Consider the following 21,994-nt stretch of genomic DNA (forward strand, 5'->3'; position numbering starts at 1 on the left):
AATTCATGGAAATTTATTAAACTTACCAATTCTAACTCCATAGTTGGTACAGGTGAGTCGCAAGACAAGGAATGATTGTGAAACTATTCTAATGAAATTTTTGATGGCAAAATAAAAAGCGCATGAAATTTTCACACTTGCTTTATTTAAAATTGACAGTAAAATCATAGCAAACATATTGTGAATATCCGATATACAGCCCATCCCTATGCAACAGCCAGATCGTTGTCTTCATACTTACTTTTTTCTACTATCTTGGCAATTAGAGTGTGCACACAAAAGCATGTTCTTCTGCACTTAGACAAACATCATTTGCTAAACAATTTCACAAATAATAAAAAAAAAAAATATCAGCCACTGAAGCCTTCTTTAAATGTGTAAACAACTGCTGACCACAACTATGTTAAGAGCAAGAAAGCCACACAATTTCAGCACTCTGTCTATTAATCAACAGGCTTTGCAACAACTCCACGAAGGCCCAGAGGAGAAAAATGAGAAGACGCCCCTTGATGTGCCAGCCCATTCATTTTAGTGACATGGCTTTCCCGGTATTCTGTTGGACACTTTACAAAATAACCAAGATAAACTACAATTCAAATTCAGTCGGGAGGATGTTGAGCAAGACTTTAATAAACCTCAAACAGACAGGGGATGTGGCAATGCAAGCGTGGGGGGGGGGGGGGATTAGGCATCCACAAGGATAAATCCTGGCAGGCAGGCGTGAGACTAAGAGACTTTACGTTAAGAGAGTGTATTAATGAATTAATGCATGGGCAACACCATTACAGAGTGTGCCATGGTTAAGAGGGGGTTTAGGGGTTTAAGATCAGAGCATGTGTGCATCAAATATGTGTTGGTCAACTTGTCACCTGAACAAATTGTGTGGCTAACTTCTTAACAAATACACTGGGAGGTGTTTAAAGTGTGTAGTTTTTCTGTTAAAATACCTGATTAGAAACCTAGATTAAAGTTGAAGTGTGTTACTACCACGCCAGCAGTGTCACGAAATGGAATTGCGAAAATAATGTTTTCTGAATGCTCCCCCATCTACCATTGGTCAATCAAACAGATAACCCCACCCCCAAACTCATGCCATTTGTTGAGAATGTTGCTAGGTCAGACTGCTCAAACAAACAGAGCAATGTAGTTTAAAAATGAACCTGCAAATGGGTTTACTTATTGTTCACTCTGCATATTAAACTGAAATAGGAGACAGTATTTCAACATAAAAAAGCCAACTTTTACTCGCATTTGGTGCTTGGAGAGTGTTCATTTTGCACCCTTACGTGGCTCTTATTGGAGCAAAATATAGCTGTTGATCTGTTACCGGCACATTTAAAAACTTAATTAAAATGTTTCCTTTGAAATCACCCAGTCTGGGAGGCAACTAGTAAAATAAACAAACCTCTTTCAGGAATTAGCTATACATAGAAGAACGCTCGCACACTCGAATTATGACTATATACAAACAGATTATTAGCTTTAAGGTATGAAGCAGCATGTCATGGCTGTGCTTCAGTGCTTTACCTTCAGTAACTGTTTGCCCACTGCAGGGCTCATTTTCTCATCCACCATGAAGATGACGATTCCCCTTTCGTCCATTCCTCTTCTGCCGGCACGTCCAGACATCTGGATGTATTCTCCAGAGGTGATCTAATGTGAAGGGCAAAATAAATGAATTTATTACTTTAAGCAATGAAAAGCACGCAAGTGTAAGTGAGAATGCGCTAGCCTTGTCATGTCAATTTTGTAAATCTTGTCATGTCACATCTATTGGCATGCATTAACAAGGGGAAGATTATTAGTAAAAAAAAAAAAAACCTCGGCGGGTCCAAAAGGAGGCGCTATGTTGCGAAGAAAGTTTATGCTTAAAATGTTCGAATACAAAAGTCAGGCATATGTGGTATGGTTTGAAAGCTTAGAATCTCAACTTTTCATAGATAACCATAACTTCTGAATTTATGTTAAATAAAACAAAATAAGGCCTGAAAACATTCACGTCGCAAATCAGCGCCACCTAGAGGTCGTGTTGCAGAAATATTAATATGAAAAGTCTTTCAAATAGCACTTAAATAGACAACTCAATCAAATGAAAGCTCTCATACTCAGGAATGCAACTGCAGTTTATTTTGTTGCCCTAATACCACAGATTAAAAGATTTTCAAAAGAATCAAAGTGAAATATCATATTTGTAAGACATCAAATTCAGACATATCTTTTGTGCACCGATCACTGCTGCTGTAAGCCCTAAATAGCCAAAAAAAATTATATCTGCTTTTACCTTAGGAAGTTTTCTAAAAATGAGCCATTTTGTAACTTGTCTGTGAGTTTGCTTATGTGAATAATCCAATATTTTATCTTTGATGTCCAGAACAAAATATGCGGTCCAGCAGAAAAAGCATGATTAACAAATCATCGGAAATGTATGTTATCGACTATTGATAAAATGTTCTACATAGAGCTCAGCTTTCTAATGACACCTAGATTGATATTTTCAGACCACTAAAAGTCCAATAGTCCACTCAGTGGCCGAGATATTCAATGAAATAATGGGGGTGGTGCATGAACTGAAAATTAGCCTGAATATCTAGGGACGAGCACATCTGTAAGGTTTAAAAAGGCTTAGAGTGCCTCCTACATGTCAGATCAGCATTTTGTGATGGAAAATATTTTTTCCTAGTAATCGCTGCCATCTAATGGTATAAAATAAGACTTTTTGGAGGGAGAATGTCAAGAACAGACCCAGAATTACATGCATAAAATCATCATAAGATTGTAAACATACAATATTATTTATGAATAATGAATATTTTGGCAATTAGTCCACAGTATGTGTACATGGTGAGCTTTTAAATTTGAGTGTGAAAAAGTGCAGGCAGCAGCCCAAGAGGTTTTTAAAGACTAGAACTAACTAAAGTATAAGCGTATTTCTGATCATATATACTTTATTTTCTGCATTTCTCTCCAATGATTTTCATCTTATCCATCGATCAGGAAGATGGATGTTTTGTTAACATGAAAAATGGTGGTAAAATGGTGGTACCACCATCAAGCCCATAATCTTCCAATTTGCCTTCAAAAGTTCTTCACTGGTACGGCTTTGATTAATCACCATTTGGCACGAACCTCAAACAATGTTAACTTGTGCTTTCAGCCTGTTCGCTTTGCAAATATTGCTTTTGCCTTGCCGATGCTGATAAGCCCTCCTAATGTTCCCCCGCTACATTACAGCACACCCAGCGCTGACCTCAGATCAGTGTTATCTTCTATTAAAGTCTAAAAGTCCCAGAGCAGGGCTCAGTGCCTGCACTCTGTTAGCCAAAACCTTGACTGTGCATTCTTCTGGCACTCATGGATACCAGATGTTCCTTGCAAAACGTTTTAGATGGCAGCTTCCAGTGCTCCCTCGCTCTGAGCTAGAGGAGACGCCAAGGGCCTCTTTTATTCACAACAGCTTGAGTCATTGCCTCACACTCATGCAAACAATACGTGGCAAGTTGGATGGGACTGTCGCTCGACCCTGTGTCCTCTGTGTACCGGTGGCTGAAGAAACAAAGATAATGCATTTCGAAATCTTACTGTGAGAGGCAGGACAGAGGATAGATTTTGTGATTTACCCAGCGGAAGTCTCTGCCGTCAAATTTGCGTGCGCTGGTGAAGAGCACGGTTCGAGCAGGCATGTTAATTCCCATGGCAAATGTTTCAGTAGCAAACAAGGCCTGGTGAAAGAGACAGAGAAAGACATTACACCAAACCATTATCTCAAAGACACATGAGAGCCATTAAGAAAATTATTGAGATAGTGGTAATGTGTTTTTACTAAACTAATATTATTAAACTCATTTTGTTTCGGTCATGAACTAATCTTATCTCAAATATGACTCCAAGGTCACATAAGGGCAATCAAGGTTAAAGTGTTCCACTCCACATTTTACAGGGTCTTTCCTCTTGGAGGGGTTAAGAGCAGGTATCTTACCTTCAGCAGTCCCTCAGAGAAAAGGATCTCAATAGTCTCCTTCAGGATGGGGAGCAGACCACCATGATGAATCCCAATCCCCCTCTTCAGCAATGGCAGGACATGCTCCACCTGTTCATAATCAAACACCTGGCTTCAACCACCATGACTCTTTCTGATATCAGTGTTTAATCACAGCTCAGTCAGATTAGCATAGTGTATCTAATCAAGACGGAACACAAGGACAACTGTGTTTCAGTCCATACATGGAACAGTGATTTTTTTTTTTTTTGCATGGGCAGTAAGGGGATTTAAGAGTTTTCATATGTTTCAGTGTGGATGAGCAACTTTTGGAAAACGGCTGAAAACAGCAGCGTGGATGGAGAGCGTTTCGAAAAACAAAAACACCGTCTTCAAATTTATCTGGATTAATGTGGGCATAGCCTGAGCCAAAGTTGATTTTTTTACATTCTGAATGTCATAACATGTTCTGTCATTCATCTAAACTCTTTTTTTTTATATATATATAATTCAGAAAATGTGGATTTAGTGTTAATAGTTCTTGCTAAAATTATATTGAGAACATTTTACACTTTCATGCTGCTGAAGCTTTGGTCACACAAGCAGCAAAAATCTGACTGTTTAGCATATCCGACACAAATTGGTTTAGATCTTGGTATGTACAGTTTAAAAAACAAACAAAAAAGGCTTTTGAAATACTACAACAAACAGATTTCGTGACATTCGTTTCAGATTGAACAGTTAGATCGGATCGAGTACGTTTTTTTCCCTTATTTGTGACATATGACAGTAACAACATTACATTGGCAACCAATGTAGATATATCAGATATATAATTTTTTTTACAGATATTTGTATTTACTTATTTATTCAGGGACAACACACATTAATTAACATCTTGTCTATGTAAATGTGCAGATTTATCCAAGATGGCTCATTTTTATCTGCTGTCCCAAGGCAGGTTGATGTTAAAAGGGTGAAAACATACTATAACAAAAATAGTCTATACAAACTATAAAAAACATTTTAAAAGAGAGATGGAATGCAATTCCAATGCATATGAATCAATATGTTTATGCATTAGGATTGCATTTAAATATATATGAGAATCAGAATGAGCTTTAGCTTATTATTTATTTAGCTTTAGCTTTTTTTTGCCAAGTGTTCTCACGTACACAAGGAATCTTCTTTGATGATAGGAGAAACAAGTGCACATTACAGAATATAAAACAAGAGTATAAATAGACATACAAATAATAGGACATATAACAGAATTCCTCCTGAAGTCCACTATCATCTCCACCATTTTTGTGACCGCACCAGACAGCCAGCTGTTCAACCTCCCCCATCTGTATGCAGACTCGTCACCGAAGCAGATGAGGACGATGACTTTGGTGTTATCTGTAAAGTTCAGGTGCTTGACAGAGGGGTCCTTTGCAGTGCAGTCATTCGTGTACAGGGAGAAGAGCAGTGGAGAGAGAACGCATCCCTGAGGAGCACCAGTGCTAATAGTGAGGATCCCGGATGTGAGTTTCCCCAGTCACACTAGCTGCTGCTGCCTGTCTGTCAGCAAGCTGGTGATCCACCGATAGATTGTGGTTGGCACGGAGAGCTGGGTCAGTTTGGTTGAGAGAAGATCAGGCATGATGGTATTGAAGGCTGAACTGAAGTCCACAAATAGGATCCTTGCATTAGTCCCAGGTCTGTCGAGGTGTTGCAGAATATAATGCAGTCCCATAGTCACAGCATCATCCACAGACCTGTTTGCTCAGTAAGCAAACTGAAGGGATATGAATTACTCTGTCTGAACAAACTGCTTTGATTTAATTACTTGCAAAATGACTAATTAAATCAGAATCCTGAAAAAAGTCTTAACTGTATTAGACTTAGGTTTGAACAGGTCTTTTAAAAACAATTCAGCGATATTAGAACTACAGGATGAGCAGCACTCTAATGTCATTGAGAACAAACAGGATGGGGTTGTTGAAGGACTGTACGTCCCTCATAAAGGTAACATTCACACAAACTGCATACTTGAAGCAGGTCCTGCAATCAGTTATACTCCAAAAGCATGAGGGTTGATTGAGCATCAGTTTAAAAAAACAAAATCACACTGACAGAGCAGTGTCTGTATAAAAAATCTGATCTGAGATTAGCACCTCTACTTGAAGATTTTGGCTTCGTTCCAAAACCTAGTGAGCTGACTTGATGTCTACTGCATGAATAAGGCAGCATCTTAATTAAAATGGGACCTCATAAGTGACTGGTTTGGAATAGGTAGCAACTCACAAATTTGACTCACAATTGATTCCAATAGAGTTTGACATTAGCATGTTGCTAAGCTAACAATAATATGATACTCTAACCAGCATAAAAATTCATAGCACAAGAGATGCTCATTTGCAGTGGCATGTGTTCAAAAGAGAACTTGCACTGTTTTAAGCGCTAAACAAGCAAGTGCTTGCACGAACACGTGAACCACTCTGAATGAGTTCGCAACACACGTGCAACGGACATCTCTGAAAATGAAAACTTTTGAGTTGTTTGTCATGCCTTCAGAACGATTGGAATCTGAAGCACAAGCAGCATGGACTACTTTTATTTTGTGTCCTTTAAGCTTGTTTTCCTTTTGAGTTCTTCATAATGATGAAAGTCATACGTATTTGGAATGACATGAGGCGAGTAAATGACAGAATTTTCATTATTGGCTGAACTATCCCTTTAAAATGCACCGTAAGCAGCTAACTAGGTTTTGGAACTGATTTTTTGGTATGAACACTGGCCAGGGTCTGCTTTTCTGCAATGTGGAAATGGATGACAGCATTGTTGAGATGTACAAGAGAAAAATTAAGTAGGAGTAACGAGTGGTCAAATAAGGAGAGAAGAGAGGGCGGAAAGTTTTACGAGCCTCTTGAAACTGTTTTGAAAATTGGTAAAACACCCAGTAATGTCCGTAAGCCAGCCCCAAACAAGATTCACACATACAGCTCCACTTTACTGTGGCTTCTGTGGTAGACCTTAATTTACCAAAGCAACAGCATATGGTTTTAAGGGAATATTTCAGCAAAACAAAAACAAAAAACTTTACCAATTTGGTGCTTGCCTTTAAGATGTAAACAGAGTTTATAATGGTACAAAGTTTTGCATCTTAAAAGCAAAATGTGGTGCATGGAAATGTGAGGAACATTTTAGGGCTGTCAACAGATGTATGGCTGGGTAGACAAGCCAAGAACAGGATGAAAGAACTGCGTTTTTTGCCAGAGTGGGAGAACCAATGGCCAAACACTTAAATTTAAACACAGATACTTTGATGTAACAAGTTGATTACATATTAGCAGAACTTAAGTGTCTGAAGAGCATTTTATAATCCAAAAGTATGAACAAAGCAAGCAAATGCATGTAAAAGAAGCATTTAACGAAGAGCCACTCCGTTTCAAAATCTGAGCTGCCTTGCTTTCTACTGCCTACATAGGCAGCTGCCTTCTAAGGCAGTAATCAAAATGTAAACTCATAAGTGACTGATTTGGAAATAGTCAGCAATTCTCTTCATGAAGTGTGCCAAAATTTTATAGATTTATCAGCGTTGATATATCGGTGTACTATTAAAGTCAACATTGTAGAAAACCACAGCAAATGTCTGGTGATAGAAGTGCATGCAAAGCCGTTACCTGAGGCAACTTCTTGTCTTCATCAGAGAGGCAAGCTATGGTGTTGTTGAACACTTCCTCCACAAGTTTTTTCTCTTCATCTATAGTTGGATACAGAAATTGAAAAATTTTCGGCATTTAAGAGGACCTGGAAAGAGCAAGACCAAACGTTTGAGCTCAAAGGCCTCTGAAACACAGCCAGTATCACTGGGGAATGTGTGTGCGTTCTTTACATTGCTGCTCTGAGAGTTTCCATGATCACATGAAAAAGGCTGCAGGCCAGCGAAATATATGTAGTGTGGAGCATCATAAAGAATGAGATGGAGCAGAGAATGGAAAGACTCAAGATGGTGTTTTGAGGAAAAGGAGAGATGCTATGTTTTCTTGCTCTAAACAGAGGCCAGAAACAATGTGTCATCGGGATAAGAACATCTCGATTTCTGCACACAGCACGTGGCGAGGTTAGCTTTCAAGTGGATTAGCACATTAAAACTGCACTGCATAACAAAATAGAAGCTAAAGCCCAATACTTTGAACTTGCAGTTTGAAATTTGTGTAATGAAAAAACGTTTGGGAATAAAACAGACAACAAATCTTTCTAGTGTGCAACAGTCTGGTTCCGAAAGTAAAAATCCCATTAATTTTCTCCATAGGCAAACAGATTTTGTACGATAAGTTATACACCTTTAAAGACCAGCCTGATTTCATTAATATACGTAGCTATTTGTACGTTAATATTTGTAACATTTAAACGTACACGTTTGCGCATTTGGATAGATACTTAAACATACAATAAAGACGTTTGAAAGCATCTAAAACATATACATTTTTACGTATTTACAGCTTTAGAAACGTAAAATATTGACGAATCCATTACAACTTCAGTTGAAGTCAGAAGTTTACATACACCTTATCCAAATACATTTAAACTCAGTTTTTCACAATTCCTGACATTTAATCGTAGAAAACATTCCCTGTCTTAGGTCAGTTAGGATCACTACTTTATTTTAAGAATGTGAAATGTCAGAATAATAGTAGAGAGAATTATTTATTTCAGCTTTTATTTCTTTCATCACATTCCCAGTGGGTCAGAAGTTTACATATACTTTGTTAGTATTTGGTAGCATTGCCTTTAAATTGTTTAACTTGGGTCAAACCTTTTGGGTAGCCCTCCACAAGTTTCTCACAATAAGTTGCTGGAATTTCGGCCCATTCCTCCAGACAGAACTGGTGTAAATGAGTCAGGTTTGTAGGCCTCCTTACTTGCACACACTTTTTCAGTTCTGCCCACAAATTTTCTCTTTCAGATTGAGGTCAGGGCTTTGTGATGGCCACTCCAATACCTTGACTTTGTTGTCCTTAAGCCATTTTGCCACAACTTTAGAGGTATGCTTGGGGTCATTGTCCATTTGGAAGACCCATTTGCGGCCAAGCTTTAACTTTCTGGCTGATGTCTTGTGATGTTGCTTCAATATATCCACATAATTTTCCTCCCTCATGATGCCATCTATTTTGTGAAGTGCACCAGTACCTCCTGCAGCAAAGCACCCCCACAACATGATGCTGCCACCCCCAAGCTTCACGGTTGGGATGGTGTTCTTTGGCTTGCAAGCCTCACCCTTTTTCCTCCAAACATAACGATGGTCATTATGGCCAAACAGTTCAATTTTTGTTTCATTAGACCAGAGGACATTTCTCCAAAAGTAAGATCTTTGTCCCCATGTGCACTTGCAAACTGTAGTCTGGCTTTTTTATGGCAGTTTTGGAGCAGTGGCTTCATCCTTGCTGAGCAGCCTTTCAGGTTATGTTGATATAGGAAACGTTTAACTGTGGATATAGATACTTGTCTACCTGTAACCTCCAGCATCTTCACAAGGTCCTTTGCTGTTGTTCCGGGATTGATTTGCACTTCGCACCAAACTACGATCATCTCTAGGAAACAGAATGCGTCTCCTTCCTGAGCGGCATGATGGCTGAGTGGTCCCATAGTATTTATACTTGCATACTATTGTTTATACAGATGAACGTTGTACCTTCAGGTGTTTGGAAATTGCTCCCAAGGATGAACCAGACTTGTGGAGGTCCACAATTTTATTTCTGAGGTCTTGGCTGATTTTTTATTTATTTTTTTTCAATGATGTCAAGCAAAGTGGCACTGAGCTTGATGGTAGGCCTTAAAATACATCCACAGGTACACCTCCAATTCAGTACACCTCCTATCAGACGCTAACTGGCTAATTGTCTAAAGGATTGACATCATTTTCTGGAATTTTCCAAGCTGCTTAAAGGCACAGTTAACTTGGTGTATGTAAACTTCTGACCCACTGGAATTGTGATAGTCAATTAAAAGTGAAACAATCTGTCTGTAAACAATTGTTGGAAAAATTACTCATGTCATGCACAAAGTGGATGTCCTACATGTCCTGCCAAAACTATAGTTTGCTAATATGAAATCTATGGAGTGGTTAAAAAATTTTTAATGACTTCAACCTAAGTGTACGTAAACTTCTGACTTCAACTGTATCTTTGAATATGTGAATCGATTATAAATATATTTGTAAATTTTTACTGTTTAATAGATATATTAGATCCATTAACCCTACCCCAACCTCTAAACATAACCACATTTCAATAATATAAAAACATGTAACAAGCAGATTAATGTAAAGTAGCAATAATTTGTTACAATATATTACATTTAGAAATATTTTACAGCCGCTAATCCCACACCTACTCCTAAACCTAACCATTTATTGAGCACGTAAAAGGCAGATAAATGTAATCACAATAATTTATTCAGAAAAATGGCAAATCTCAGTACAAAAGTAGTCCAAAGGGCGATGCGCTGCATCCAATGTACTCCATGACAGTATACAATAGCATTGTGTAATGTGGAGAGTAGAACTTAAATTAATTGCTGTAAATCTTCTCCTGATGCACTTCATAACGGCGCTGTCATATCTCATTCAATCATATACATCACAGAATGTGGCATGTCGCAAATGATCACGAGACACTTGAGAGCCAATGAGAATTCGACATCACTGCCATAAAACCACTAGTCGTTATGCTTGAGGCGGCAATTTTTGAATTTTGAAAGTGAAAGCAATGCAGGTTGACGGCTACAGCGGGCGCGACGGTGCTGCGGCGGATGGAGATGGACATCGTTTAATAAAAGGCTTGAATTTGGGACTGTTCTTCACTGAAAGCAGTCTGAAGATTTGGATTATAGCTAACAAATTTATGGATTAATTTTATTATCGTTTTATGGTGCTTTTTGTGGTTTATTTAGTTTCTTGGCATATTCTGAAAACTCCTTTTGTGTCCCATGGCAAACAAAAATCAAATTAAATACTTAATAAATGATTAAACGATTACAGAGTTTTTATTCATTTTAACATTTTAAAGTTTATACTTGGTTAAAGGGATACAATCCTTTAAAACGTTGTAAACGTTCTGCAGCAGAAACCACACAGAACTGAATGAAACCAATTAAAATGTCATATTATAATGTGAACTGCATTAAATAAATGTAATGGCATTTAACTAATCTCATTGATTATAAATTAAATGTAATTGATTAAATTCAAACAGTATACAAATATTTGTATGTTTCTATAGGTGTTAATACGTAAAATGATGACGTTTACATGCTGTCAATACGTCAATATTGTACGTTTCGGTGTCTATGCAAACGTAAGAGAATGTACGTTTGCTAGAACCAAACTTTAAGAATACATACGAATTCTCATAAGATCACGTTGTAAAGACAGACCTACCGTAAGCGCTGAGGTGGTTAATAGATGGTTTATGCTTCTGTTGAAGCCACCAGTCTGCGTTATTTCAACTTTTTTTTAAACAGTGTTTAACAGCGCAATTTCTGAGAAAAACTACACTACCCATGATTCTGAAGGGAATCAGAGAATTGCCACCAACAAATCGTGCCAAACAAGATCTGCAGAGACAGTCGGTCTCCCTACACTCTCAAATTACTGTTTAAAAATATTTTGCAACAGAATTAAAAGATATTGTTTCTATACTTACATCATTTTAATTTGATTCTGTCAATCACAATGCTTCATGGGATTGTAGTTCATTCCCCCATTACAGATGCTTATTACACACCTTTGTCTTTTTGTTTAATTTTCAAATACTTTTTAACTTCAAATCAGTTTGGAATGTGATTCACCTTGGAACTGATTGGTTTGGTTTATAGCTTGGAAAAAAATGATGAAGTCCCTTTCAAAAAAAGACTTCCGTAACAAAGAAGGCTGAAAAAGTGGGTGAGCAATGTTGCGCTCTATGAAGTTCCTTTCGCTGACTGAGGGCACAAACAAACATACAGTACAGCATGACCAATGTACTGCAATTCACGAATGAACAGCTCGAGTCTTTTAATGAATCGGTAAAAAAGACTTGCAAACTCCCAAATTATCAGTATAATTCATTCTAACTAAATCATTTATTAAATCAGTCAGAGCTGTTATGGAATTAACATTTAACTCACTTACTGAACCGCAAGTTAGTCATCATAACTTTCATGTCTGACTCGAAATAAACCAAGAACTGTTATTGTATTGTGTTCTAAAAAGGGAAAGTTCACCCAAAAATGTTTATATTACAATTTCAGGACTAGTTAATGTTACACATTCACAACTACGATTTTGTTGTAATAAGTGGAATTTATTACAAAATGAAATGTTACAAAACTTTGCTTTGTTTCAGCATGTAGTTAAGACCACATTTGGGGGAATTCTGCAAAAACAATTTTGTAGGAATTCCAGGGCTGCTGCATAAGGCCATGTCCACACTAATAAGATTTAATTTTAAAAAACGCATTAATTTTGCTATGTTTTGGCATTCCGTCCACACTGAGACGGCGTTTTTGTTTTCTCAAGTGGATACATTTGATAACACCGTCTTAATATTGTAGTGTGGACAGGGGAAATGGAGATATCAGAAAACGATAACATATTTGTTGTCATGTGATACAGTCAAGTGATCCATTCAACCCAAAACATCCAAGATGGCGGCCCATGTTGTAGCATCGTTGTTATGCCTGCTAATAATAGCGTTGTTAAAGATAAATGTTACTTTGTACAACTTTAACATTGCATTCCTTCAAAATGCGATGGGAAGTTTACACGCAATTGCTATCCGGCGACGAAACATGAGTTGCATTTCAGACCGTACATGTAAATGACGCAGGGCGATGATGCTTATGTTTCTTCGTATGCGCAGTAAGGGGATTAAAGCGTTTTCAGACATTTCAGTGTAGACAAGCAACTTTTAAAAAACATTTGAAAACAGCAGTGTGGACAGAGAGCTTTTCAAAAATTAAAACATAATTTTCAAATTTATCCGGATTAATGTAGACATAGTCTTAAATGAGGCCGCAACACTTCAGCAACAGTTGCTGATAAAGCAACACCTCAGTAAGATAATGAAAACTTACAGACCTCTACACTTGTGTACATTGGAAATGATGAAAATGTTCTGGAAAACTTCAACAAAATCACACTTGAGTTGGAACGCTCTAATGATGACATCTGCTCTGACCAAGCCAATGAAAACAGCCTTCCCAACAAAAGCACCACCAGCAAAACATTAACAGCTGTGTGGACTGCTAGTGCGGCCCATAGTGCTCACCCATATACCATCAAAGTCCCAGGACTTAAAAGTTTTAAGTGCATGCTATTTCCCAACCAAAACCTGTTTAAAAGTCCACAATAATGGAATGCTTCTATGTGCTGCCACATCAGTCTATTTAAAAATCCAATTAGATCTCGCAAAGCAAAGTAGTATGGGAAATGCTGAACCTCGTTAAAGGATGTGCAGCCTTTAAGCCTGTATGCTTGCTGCACAAGGAAATAGAAGACTTGAGGTTAAAGGGCCATGTTCATGTGATTGGCTTTGTAATGGTAACACATTCTGTTTTGAATAGTTATTTGATAAAAGAGCCCCCTGTATCCAATAACGGTTGTAGAAATGAAAAGATTTTCCAAAAACAGCCCAAAGCTGAGCCTATTTATTTTACTGACATTTTTTGCATATGATTTGTTTTTGTATTTATTCTCTCTCTAATTAATGGGAGAAATTTATCATCATTGCTTCCATTTTTGAGCAATAAGAGAAAGATAAATATCGACTTCTAGACCTAAAAACAAGCAAAGAAAGATGAGCAGTGGAAAGATTTTTTTTTTTACTCTCAAAACCCAGAGCTTGCTGCTAAATACTTCACCACTTTACTACACAATTCATTCACTGGTGAATGAAATCGAAACATTTACCAGCCAGTTGAAAAAATATATGCATTTTTAATCGCACAGAGTGAAATTTGGTTGCAAATGTAAGTAATTTCCTTTCATTGGAGTGGAGGGTTGCGCAAGGAGTAAAAAAATTGATCTTGGGATTTAAGAATCAATATTGAGATTGTTCAGATCGTGATGCATAGGAAAATAAATTATTTTCCACCTCTAACTTTAATCTCATAGTGCTATGACTTTAATCTCAAAACTTTGACTTCATTCTCATAAAAGGTACGTTATGAGATTATTCTCAAAACATTTTGACTTTATTCTCATAATACTATAACTTTGTCGAAATCGTCGATTTTTTATTTTTTATTTGAACAAGGCACTAAAATGCCGTTGTACGATATGAATGCTGATAAACATAATACAATTTAACAACAGCAAATCAGATTCACACAACATTTCTAAAGTGAAGCAAACACTAATTTTATGCACTATTTACTCAAATTTGCATACATTTGAAAAGAAAGAACCTTGAAAACAAAAAGTGTTAAGTATCCATTGACAAATCTATTGACACAAGGGAATGCTGACACTTCTGTTAATCGCCCAAGGGAACATGGTTATCAGCTGATGCTGATAATCGCAAAATGGCCAAATATTGGTCAATTAATCGGCCTGGCCGATATATCAGTCCATCACTAATTCTGGTCCCTAATTATGGCTCAGGACTCTTCTTTAACACAAGTCTACTGGATTTTATCATCTGCCAGGTGAAAATCAAATGGCCAATGTGCTCCTAGTAATAGCACAGCTCTCCTCAATAAGCTACACAATTTGAAGTATCATTCTGTAACACAAATGGTGCAGGAGAAGTTACGCACTGCTTGCATAAGTAATTATTCTACCATGAATACCTGTGTTGAAATCCTGTTTGGACACCTGCAGTGCGTAGGCCTCGCACTCTTTCTTACTGAAACTGAAGATGATTACTGGCTGAAAGTTCCTCTCCATGATCATCTTCACGATCTTAAACACATTGGATGGACCTAAAACAAACACACAAATGCTGTGATTTAGCGTAGGGATCACCATAAGCAAAATTTAAGGCCTTGTTTCATCTGATCCAATCATATGTGGACAGCACTCAAAACAGTCGTAAAAAAGGACCAATGCATTGTGTGATCTGATCCAATCAATGGGAGACTATCTGAGGTAAGTTAGTGGAGGTCACTGTGGTTAACCGTTTTTCTGGACTAGTGACTCAATTGAGAGCTTGCAATCCCTCATTGTGAAACTGTACTCTTTTACTTTAAGTCATACCGACCTTTTGTTCCACCCCTTCGACCTTTGGGGTCCCATTTGCCTGCACTGGTGCCTCCAGAGTCCCCTGTGTCCCTTAGGACCTGCATGGCCGTGTTAAAGTTGTCTTCTCTGAACTCTCCCTGACAAGAAATGCCAAATAATCTGATTACATAACCACAAAAATAAGGGAACGTTTTCTCAACCTTGAACGGCTTATTGCATAACTGCACAGCCACAAGCACGCAACACACTAATATTTCAGTATTTAGAATCTGTGTTCAATCACATCAGAACATGCCACTCTTGAAATGACAGTTCATGCAATGCTACACCCATGTCCTGCCAGACAGGATGGAACCAAGAGCAGAAAATTCAATATATTGTAAAACAGAGGGTGGCACACTTCCAACGTCACTTATGTGAGTTTAACTTTTAACTATGATGATGGAATAGATGTTCTAATGCAGCTTTTCAAAGATTTGATTTGCTTACGTTCTCATCCACAACAAGATGAAGTCCATCGCCCCCTGCTGGAAAGATGTAGTGCTGCAGGGGAGTGGGGCGGTAGTCAGTGTAAACCACGTGGCATGGCTGCATGTAAACATAAGGCATTTCAGACAAGGAAAAGCTCATGTGGATGGATCAACTTCATTCCATTTAAGATTTACATTAGTGGTGGGTGGTATGGCCAACATCTTTTATCTTGGTATGAGTGATTTTATCTCAAATTATTTTTGAGGGAAAACGTATCCCAAAATTTCACATAATCACGCCTATTTGGATTAGGGCTGAATCGATTAGTCAACGTCATCGACAATAAAAAAAATTGTCAACAAAAATGTCGTTGTCTAATAATCTTTTGATCTCATTTACCATAACATGAGATCATATGAAACTCTAATGTGGATCACGAGAGGAGCAGTGCAGCTCGAACTTGATTGAGGAGAAGAAGAAAGCACAGCTCACAGTCCAGATGCACTCCAAACTTTCCAAACAGCCTAAAAGGTGATGTATATTGCAAAGTATGAGGGAATTATAATGCAAAAATATAAAATAAGTAAATACAGAAGCAGTGTCATCGTGAAATAAAGTGGAGCCGCGTCTGGCGTTTCCACTTATGCAAAATTTGCATGTCAGAGCATCTAAAAAGGAAACACTCCTGGCATTATCTTTAATGCATCTTTTATTAAAGTTCAAATAATAAGGAAGCGGGTCATGTAAATACATAAACTCCGAAACTGGCATTTCTCTGTCCAGTCAGTCCCGCTTCTATGAGTCATTTGAAGTGACCCAATCTAAAAGGCCGAAACATACGCGAATAAGTAAGTACGCGAATGCAGACGCGAATGCTTGGCCAACTCATGGCCTACGCGTGGTCCCGTTGTACACACTTTACATGCGCTCTTGCGTTGCTCTGGCGGTTACAAACCTCACACCACAAGGGAGCGATAGAGTTTTTTTTAGGTGCCACGAAACCGAATCACGAAAATTTTACTCAGTGGTCCGGTGTTTTATGAAGTCAAAAAGCCATCCCAACATGTCCAAAATGACTGGATATCCATAGCTAGTTATGGCATCAATGCTGTGGGTGCCTTTCCATTTCTTCCTGGCTCGGACAAATCGGTTCCGTAGTTGTTTCCATTTTCTCTTTACAGTGTTGTTATCAGAATTTAGGGAAGCCGCAGTTTCTTGCCAAGCATTTTCAATCGCTGTTTTATTCAAATGGAGAGGGGATGAGGGGTCGTAAATATGTTTGTATAATCTAACTTGTTTGGCAAGACTCTCCTCAAATTGCTGCTCCGCCATGACTGTTGTTGACTGAAAACAGAAAATCCGCTCTAGCGGCCCTTGCGGCAATGCAGAGAATGTAGCGCGTACTTGCGTTGGGTTATGAATTGAGCGCGGACCCGTTTTGTTACGTGAAGTATGTTTGGGCCTTAAGGGGGTAGAGATCGAAACTGCACCCAGCCGATGCACACTCTGGCATGGAGATGCTCGTCCCTCACTCAAGCGTGTTTGCTGCAGCTGGATTATAACATGATGGCTTACAACGTATTGAATCATAATATACTGTATGTGTCACCGTGTGTAACTTATCGTGAAGAAAATAGCAGCTCTATTAAGAAGAGAGTTTTTGTTTTTAGGGGAGTTAGAGATGGATCGAAGTGAGAAAAAAAATAATAATAATAATAATAATATCTAAAACTCCTTTAAAACCATGTACTTGTAAATACCTAAAAATCCTTAAAACAGGATACATTCACCTGAGAAGCAACATATAAGATATTTAGGCTTGCTTTTAGAGAATATATCTTGAATACGAGTATATATTTTTTTTCTTTACTGCACTGGCAGAAGTGAAAAAAAAAAAAATACTTACAGTTGCAATCGAAATTATTCAACCACCCCCCCACCCCCCAAGACAGTAAGGATTTACAAAGGTAAGCTTTTCTGATGACCCAGAATTTTTAAACTTTACATCTATATCAGTTGAGTGACACATTCAAAGTCGTAGTGTGAATATATAACCTAATATTTGTAAATAGCAGGATTTTTTTTTTAATACAGCCATGTCATAATTATTCAACCCCTACTGCATGTAGCTGTTTCTTAAATATGTAAGGCTACACAAGTAATTGTTTTAAAACAAAATTAAGTCATTAATCTGCATTGGCACTTATTTAAGCTTTAAAATTTAAGTTTAGCGTTGTAAGCAAAAATATATTTCTATGCAAAAAATGCAATTACAAATAAGCTGTCACAAAAGCTAATAGAGGAGATTATTTCATTACACAAGAAAGGTCATGGATAAAAGTAAATTTCCAAGGCACTTCAATTTCCAACAGACAAAGCTGGCAGCACCATTCATACATTTTTTAAATATGGTACAACAGCAACCTTCTTGGGGTGTGGAAGAAAGCAAAACTTCACCGAGGGAAATGTTGACTTGAATATTCAAGAAGAATAGGAATGAGTAGGAAAGACCTGTGGAGTCCTGGAAGAAGGTTTTATAGACATATGACACTAAACTGAAAATGAGTTTTAGACCCATGGGTTAGCAGTACGTCTGGAGTAAGATGACAAGGTGATGACAAGAATGACACCATCCCCACAGTCAAGCATGGAGGTGGGTCAGTCCTGTTATGGGGGTGTTTTGCGGCTGCAGGAAACGGCTATCCTGACTATGTGACTGACACCATGGATTAATTTAGGTATCAGGCCATTTTGGCATGAAAAATGTGATGCCTTCAGTGTGTAAATTGAAGCTTGGTGATAAGGATACATCCAAGTTTTCCAAAATCTGGTTCAGGGATAGGTCGTGGAATGTCCTTAGATGGCCCTTTCAGTCCATCATTAAAATCCCATTGCAAACCTTTGTTGGGATTTCAAGGAAGCAGTGGCAGCACAGAAACCAAAGAATGTCAATGAGCTGGAAGCTTTTGCTCATGAGAAATGTGTAAAAATTCTAATAGAGAGGTGTCCGAAGCCTGAGAACAGTTACCTGAAACATTTATTTGCTGTTATTTAGGATAAAGGATGCTCCACAAATGATTGACTTTGGGGGTTGAATGTTTTTGACATGACATTTGTGGAGAGAATTAGTTATTTTTTATTTTAAAATTTGGGTAAACTGAACTCTTTGTTCTCAAAATCACTCAAATGTGTATTAAAAACTTACTTTGACTGTTTACTGAGGTTTTAGTTGATGTGTTTTAATTCACATCACCAGAAAATATTGCTGGTCAGGGGGGTTGAATAATTTTATAATAACAACTGTACATACAAAATACACATATATTTAAGATACATTCACTAGTCTAAACATCTTTCATGTTGCTTCAAGTAAATGTTCGTTTTAAGGAAAACAAGACAAAAATCTTGATGATAATAGGATGTCTTTGCTTTGAATTTTTACTGAACAAACTTAAAAACTTTTTCCTTGTAATTCAGAAAACGTCATTTAGAGGTATTTTTAAAAGTTGATTTTATCCTCTTTATTGTTAGTAATTACATTTAACACAACCTTTTAAGTCGAGGCACAAGCTGAATAGCTAATGATTAATCGTTGCAATAATCACCCGAATAGTCGAATAATTGTTCTAATAATCATTAGATTAGTCGATTATCAAAATAATCGTTAGTTGCACCCTAATTTGGATAATCTATAATTAAATACTGGAATAAAAGGTTCTCTTGGGTGGATGCTATGAAAGCTAACCTACTGCACTTTGTGCAACAAAGAAGAAATGGCACACCTGTTTGTGGAGGTGACAAATCCACTCGGCAAACTGCCGAGCGTTGGGAATGGTGGCTGACAGGAAGACATAATGCACGTTGTCTGGCAGTAGGATGATGGTTTCCTCCCAAACCACTCCACGCTCTGCAGGTCACATGACCCAAAAAGACACAAATACATCGGCGATGTAAGGAATAGGCTATGTATATACTGTTTAATGCCTACTAAAAAAAATAGGATGTAGAAGAAATATTTCAAGTAGAATGCTACTTTGTTGTCACAATCTTTTTAATGTTGCATGTGTAATTCAGCATCTAGTATTCATCTTGGAAATAACAATGGATAATCCAATTTTGCACAATTTGGTTAATGTACTAACTAGTCCTCCAGGTATTTCATGATGCATACAGAAAATGTGCATACTATGCACAGTATACATACAACAGAAATAGTAAACAAGTAAGCCAAATAATTGCACATTAAACATAAATAGCTTGATGACATCTGTTGATTAAATATGACTGACCTGCATCTCTCATATAATGAATCTCATCAAAGATGACCCATGCCACCTCTCTCATGACCTCTGACCCTCTGTAGAGCATGCTCCTCAAGATCTACAAAAATAAAACAAGAATAATCAGTACAGTCCCAGTCATGATCTCTATTCTAGTGTCTTTTGGCTGATCCTCGACCCCTTTATCACCTCAGTGGTCATGACCAGGCAGGAGGCTGTGGGGTTGATGGTGACATCACCGGTCATCAGACCCACGTCCTGGAACTCCTCATACATCTCTCTGTACTTCTGGTTGCTCAAGGCTTCGATGGGGCTCGTGAAGATCACACTTTCTTTTCTCGAAGCGCCAGAGCGATGGCATACCTACATGCAGGAGAAAACATAGTCTCAAATATCTGTTTACACACCTTGTGAAACTCAGAAAACATCCCACCTCAAAAAAAAAAAAAAAAAAGATGCACACTAGGAATCGAAAGGAACATTCTGGTTCCAATGCAACTTCATTTCAGTTCCTTAACGATTCCATTAATGAAAGAATGGGCAATGTTCGGAAACAATTATTATTGTATTCACTACACTGAGAAGCCCCTTGTCAAATTGTGAAATGATTTCATATTTAAACAGAACGCCAATAAATCAGAAATACATTTTGTACAGTGAACATGCTCAAAAGTGGATTCACATGCACAGCGCTGATACATATATATCTTCTTATGCGATGCATGTCATCAAAAAAATACAAAGCTCCAAATTTTGATATTACTTTCTATGTTTGCAATCTACAGACACTCACTCTGCACACACTGTCTTTCCTGCTGATGTGTGGGCCGACACAAGCACAGACTGGTTGTTATCGATGCACAGGATGGCCTCACGCTGGAAAGGGTCCAGTATGAATGGGTACTCCTGGAAGGGGACATCAAACCAAGTTTAAACACAAGGAAAGCATCAATGATGTCAGAGCATGAACAAATAAGGTTAATTAAATCACCTTAAAAACTCTTGTAATTTCTAAAACTGTGATGCCAAGATATTTGATTTGAGACCTTTAAACAAAAAATGTCAAATGCCTATAAATCTAAATTATCACATAAGGGCATTCAATTGCTTATTTGCCAATTGACTGTATATCCTGACAATTTTCCAAACTCCTTAATGATATCAAACATTCTGGTTCTGAAAAAAAAAAAAAAAACATCATCATCATCTGCATATAGTGAAATATAATGATCCAATCCCCCCATCTTTACAGGAGTGATGTGTGGATGGTTTCGTATGCTTGTTGCTTGTGGTTCCATGGCGATGGCAAAAAGTAATGGGCTCAAAGGACAACCTTGGCGCGTACCACGGTAAAGAGGGAATTGGTGGGGCCTGTCACTGTTCGTAAGTAATGAGGCAGTGGGACATATATACAACATCTCAATCCAGGAAATGGTACTTCGACCAATCCACTTTACTTGATCAAACATCTTTTGGGCATCTAGTGTTAGGATGGCAGATTTTTCATGTTTTTCACACTTCTTGTAAACAATATTCATAAGTCAGTGCAAACTGAAAAAAGAAAACCTCCCAGGAATAAAACCAGTTTGATCTTTGTGTATGATAGAATTAATGCACTTCTTTAATCTGTTCGCAAGAATCTTCGTAAATATTTTAAGATCATTCCCAAAGAGGGAGATTGGTCTATAGGAAGATGGGTCAGTGGCTTCATCTTTTTTTCTTTTTTTTTAAATAAGTATAATATTTGCCGAATAAAGAGACTCAGGGAGTCTTTGAACATTCTTAATAGAAGGGGGGGCTACTTGGTCAGAAAAAGCTTTGTAAAACTCTATACAGAAACACGATTTTTTTGCATCCTGATCCCATGATTGGCATCAAACAAAATTATTCTAAAAGTCTGGAATAAAGAGATTCCAAAGTTTGAGACTTTGTTGGACTTTAGCAGTATACTGTATATGGAGAAAATTAGACATGAAATGGCTGGGAGAACCAAAGAGTTTTAAGGTTTGGGAAACTTTTCTTAGTTAAGTGGCCAGCAGGGATCACCTTAAATTTACT

The 21,994-nt window shown here is 37.7% G+C and overlaps 1 protein-coding gene across 1 annotated transcript in view; it reads right to left on the bottom strand.

The window, feature by feature from the left end:
* LOC127433495 (exosome RNA helicase MTR4-like) overlaps positions 1–21,994 on the bottom strand; it is a 63,680-nt gene that overhangs the window by 39,371 nt on the left and 2,315 nt on the right. The window contains 12 exon segments of the mRNA XM_051685451.1: positions 1,528–1,653; positions 3,618–3,719; positions 3,977–4,087; positions 7,645–7,724; positions 14,795–14,926; positions 15,205–15,322; positions 15,675–15,773; positions 19,439–19,563; positions 19,946–20,036; positions 20,126–20,265; positions 20,268–20,299; positions 20,730–20,842. Coding sequence (XP_051541411.1) covers positions 1,528–1,653; positions 3,618–3,719; positions 3,977–4,087; positions 7,645–7,724; positions 14,795–14,926; positions 15,205–15,322; positions 15,675–15,773; positions 19,439–19,563; positions 19,946–20,036; positions 20,126–20,265; positions 20,268–20,299; positions 20,730–20,842 — 1,269 coding nt within the window.

Source organism: Myxocyprinus asiaticus, chromosome 43 (assembly GCF_019703515.2).
Source record: "Myxocyprinus asiaticus isolate MX2 ecotype Aquarium Trade chromosome 43, UBuf_Myxa_2, whole genome shotgun sequence".
NCBI lineage: Eukaryota > Metazoa > Chordata > Actinopteri > Cypriniformes > Catostomidae > Myxocyprinus > Myxocyprinus asiaticus.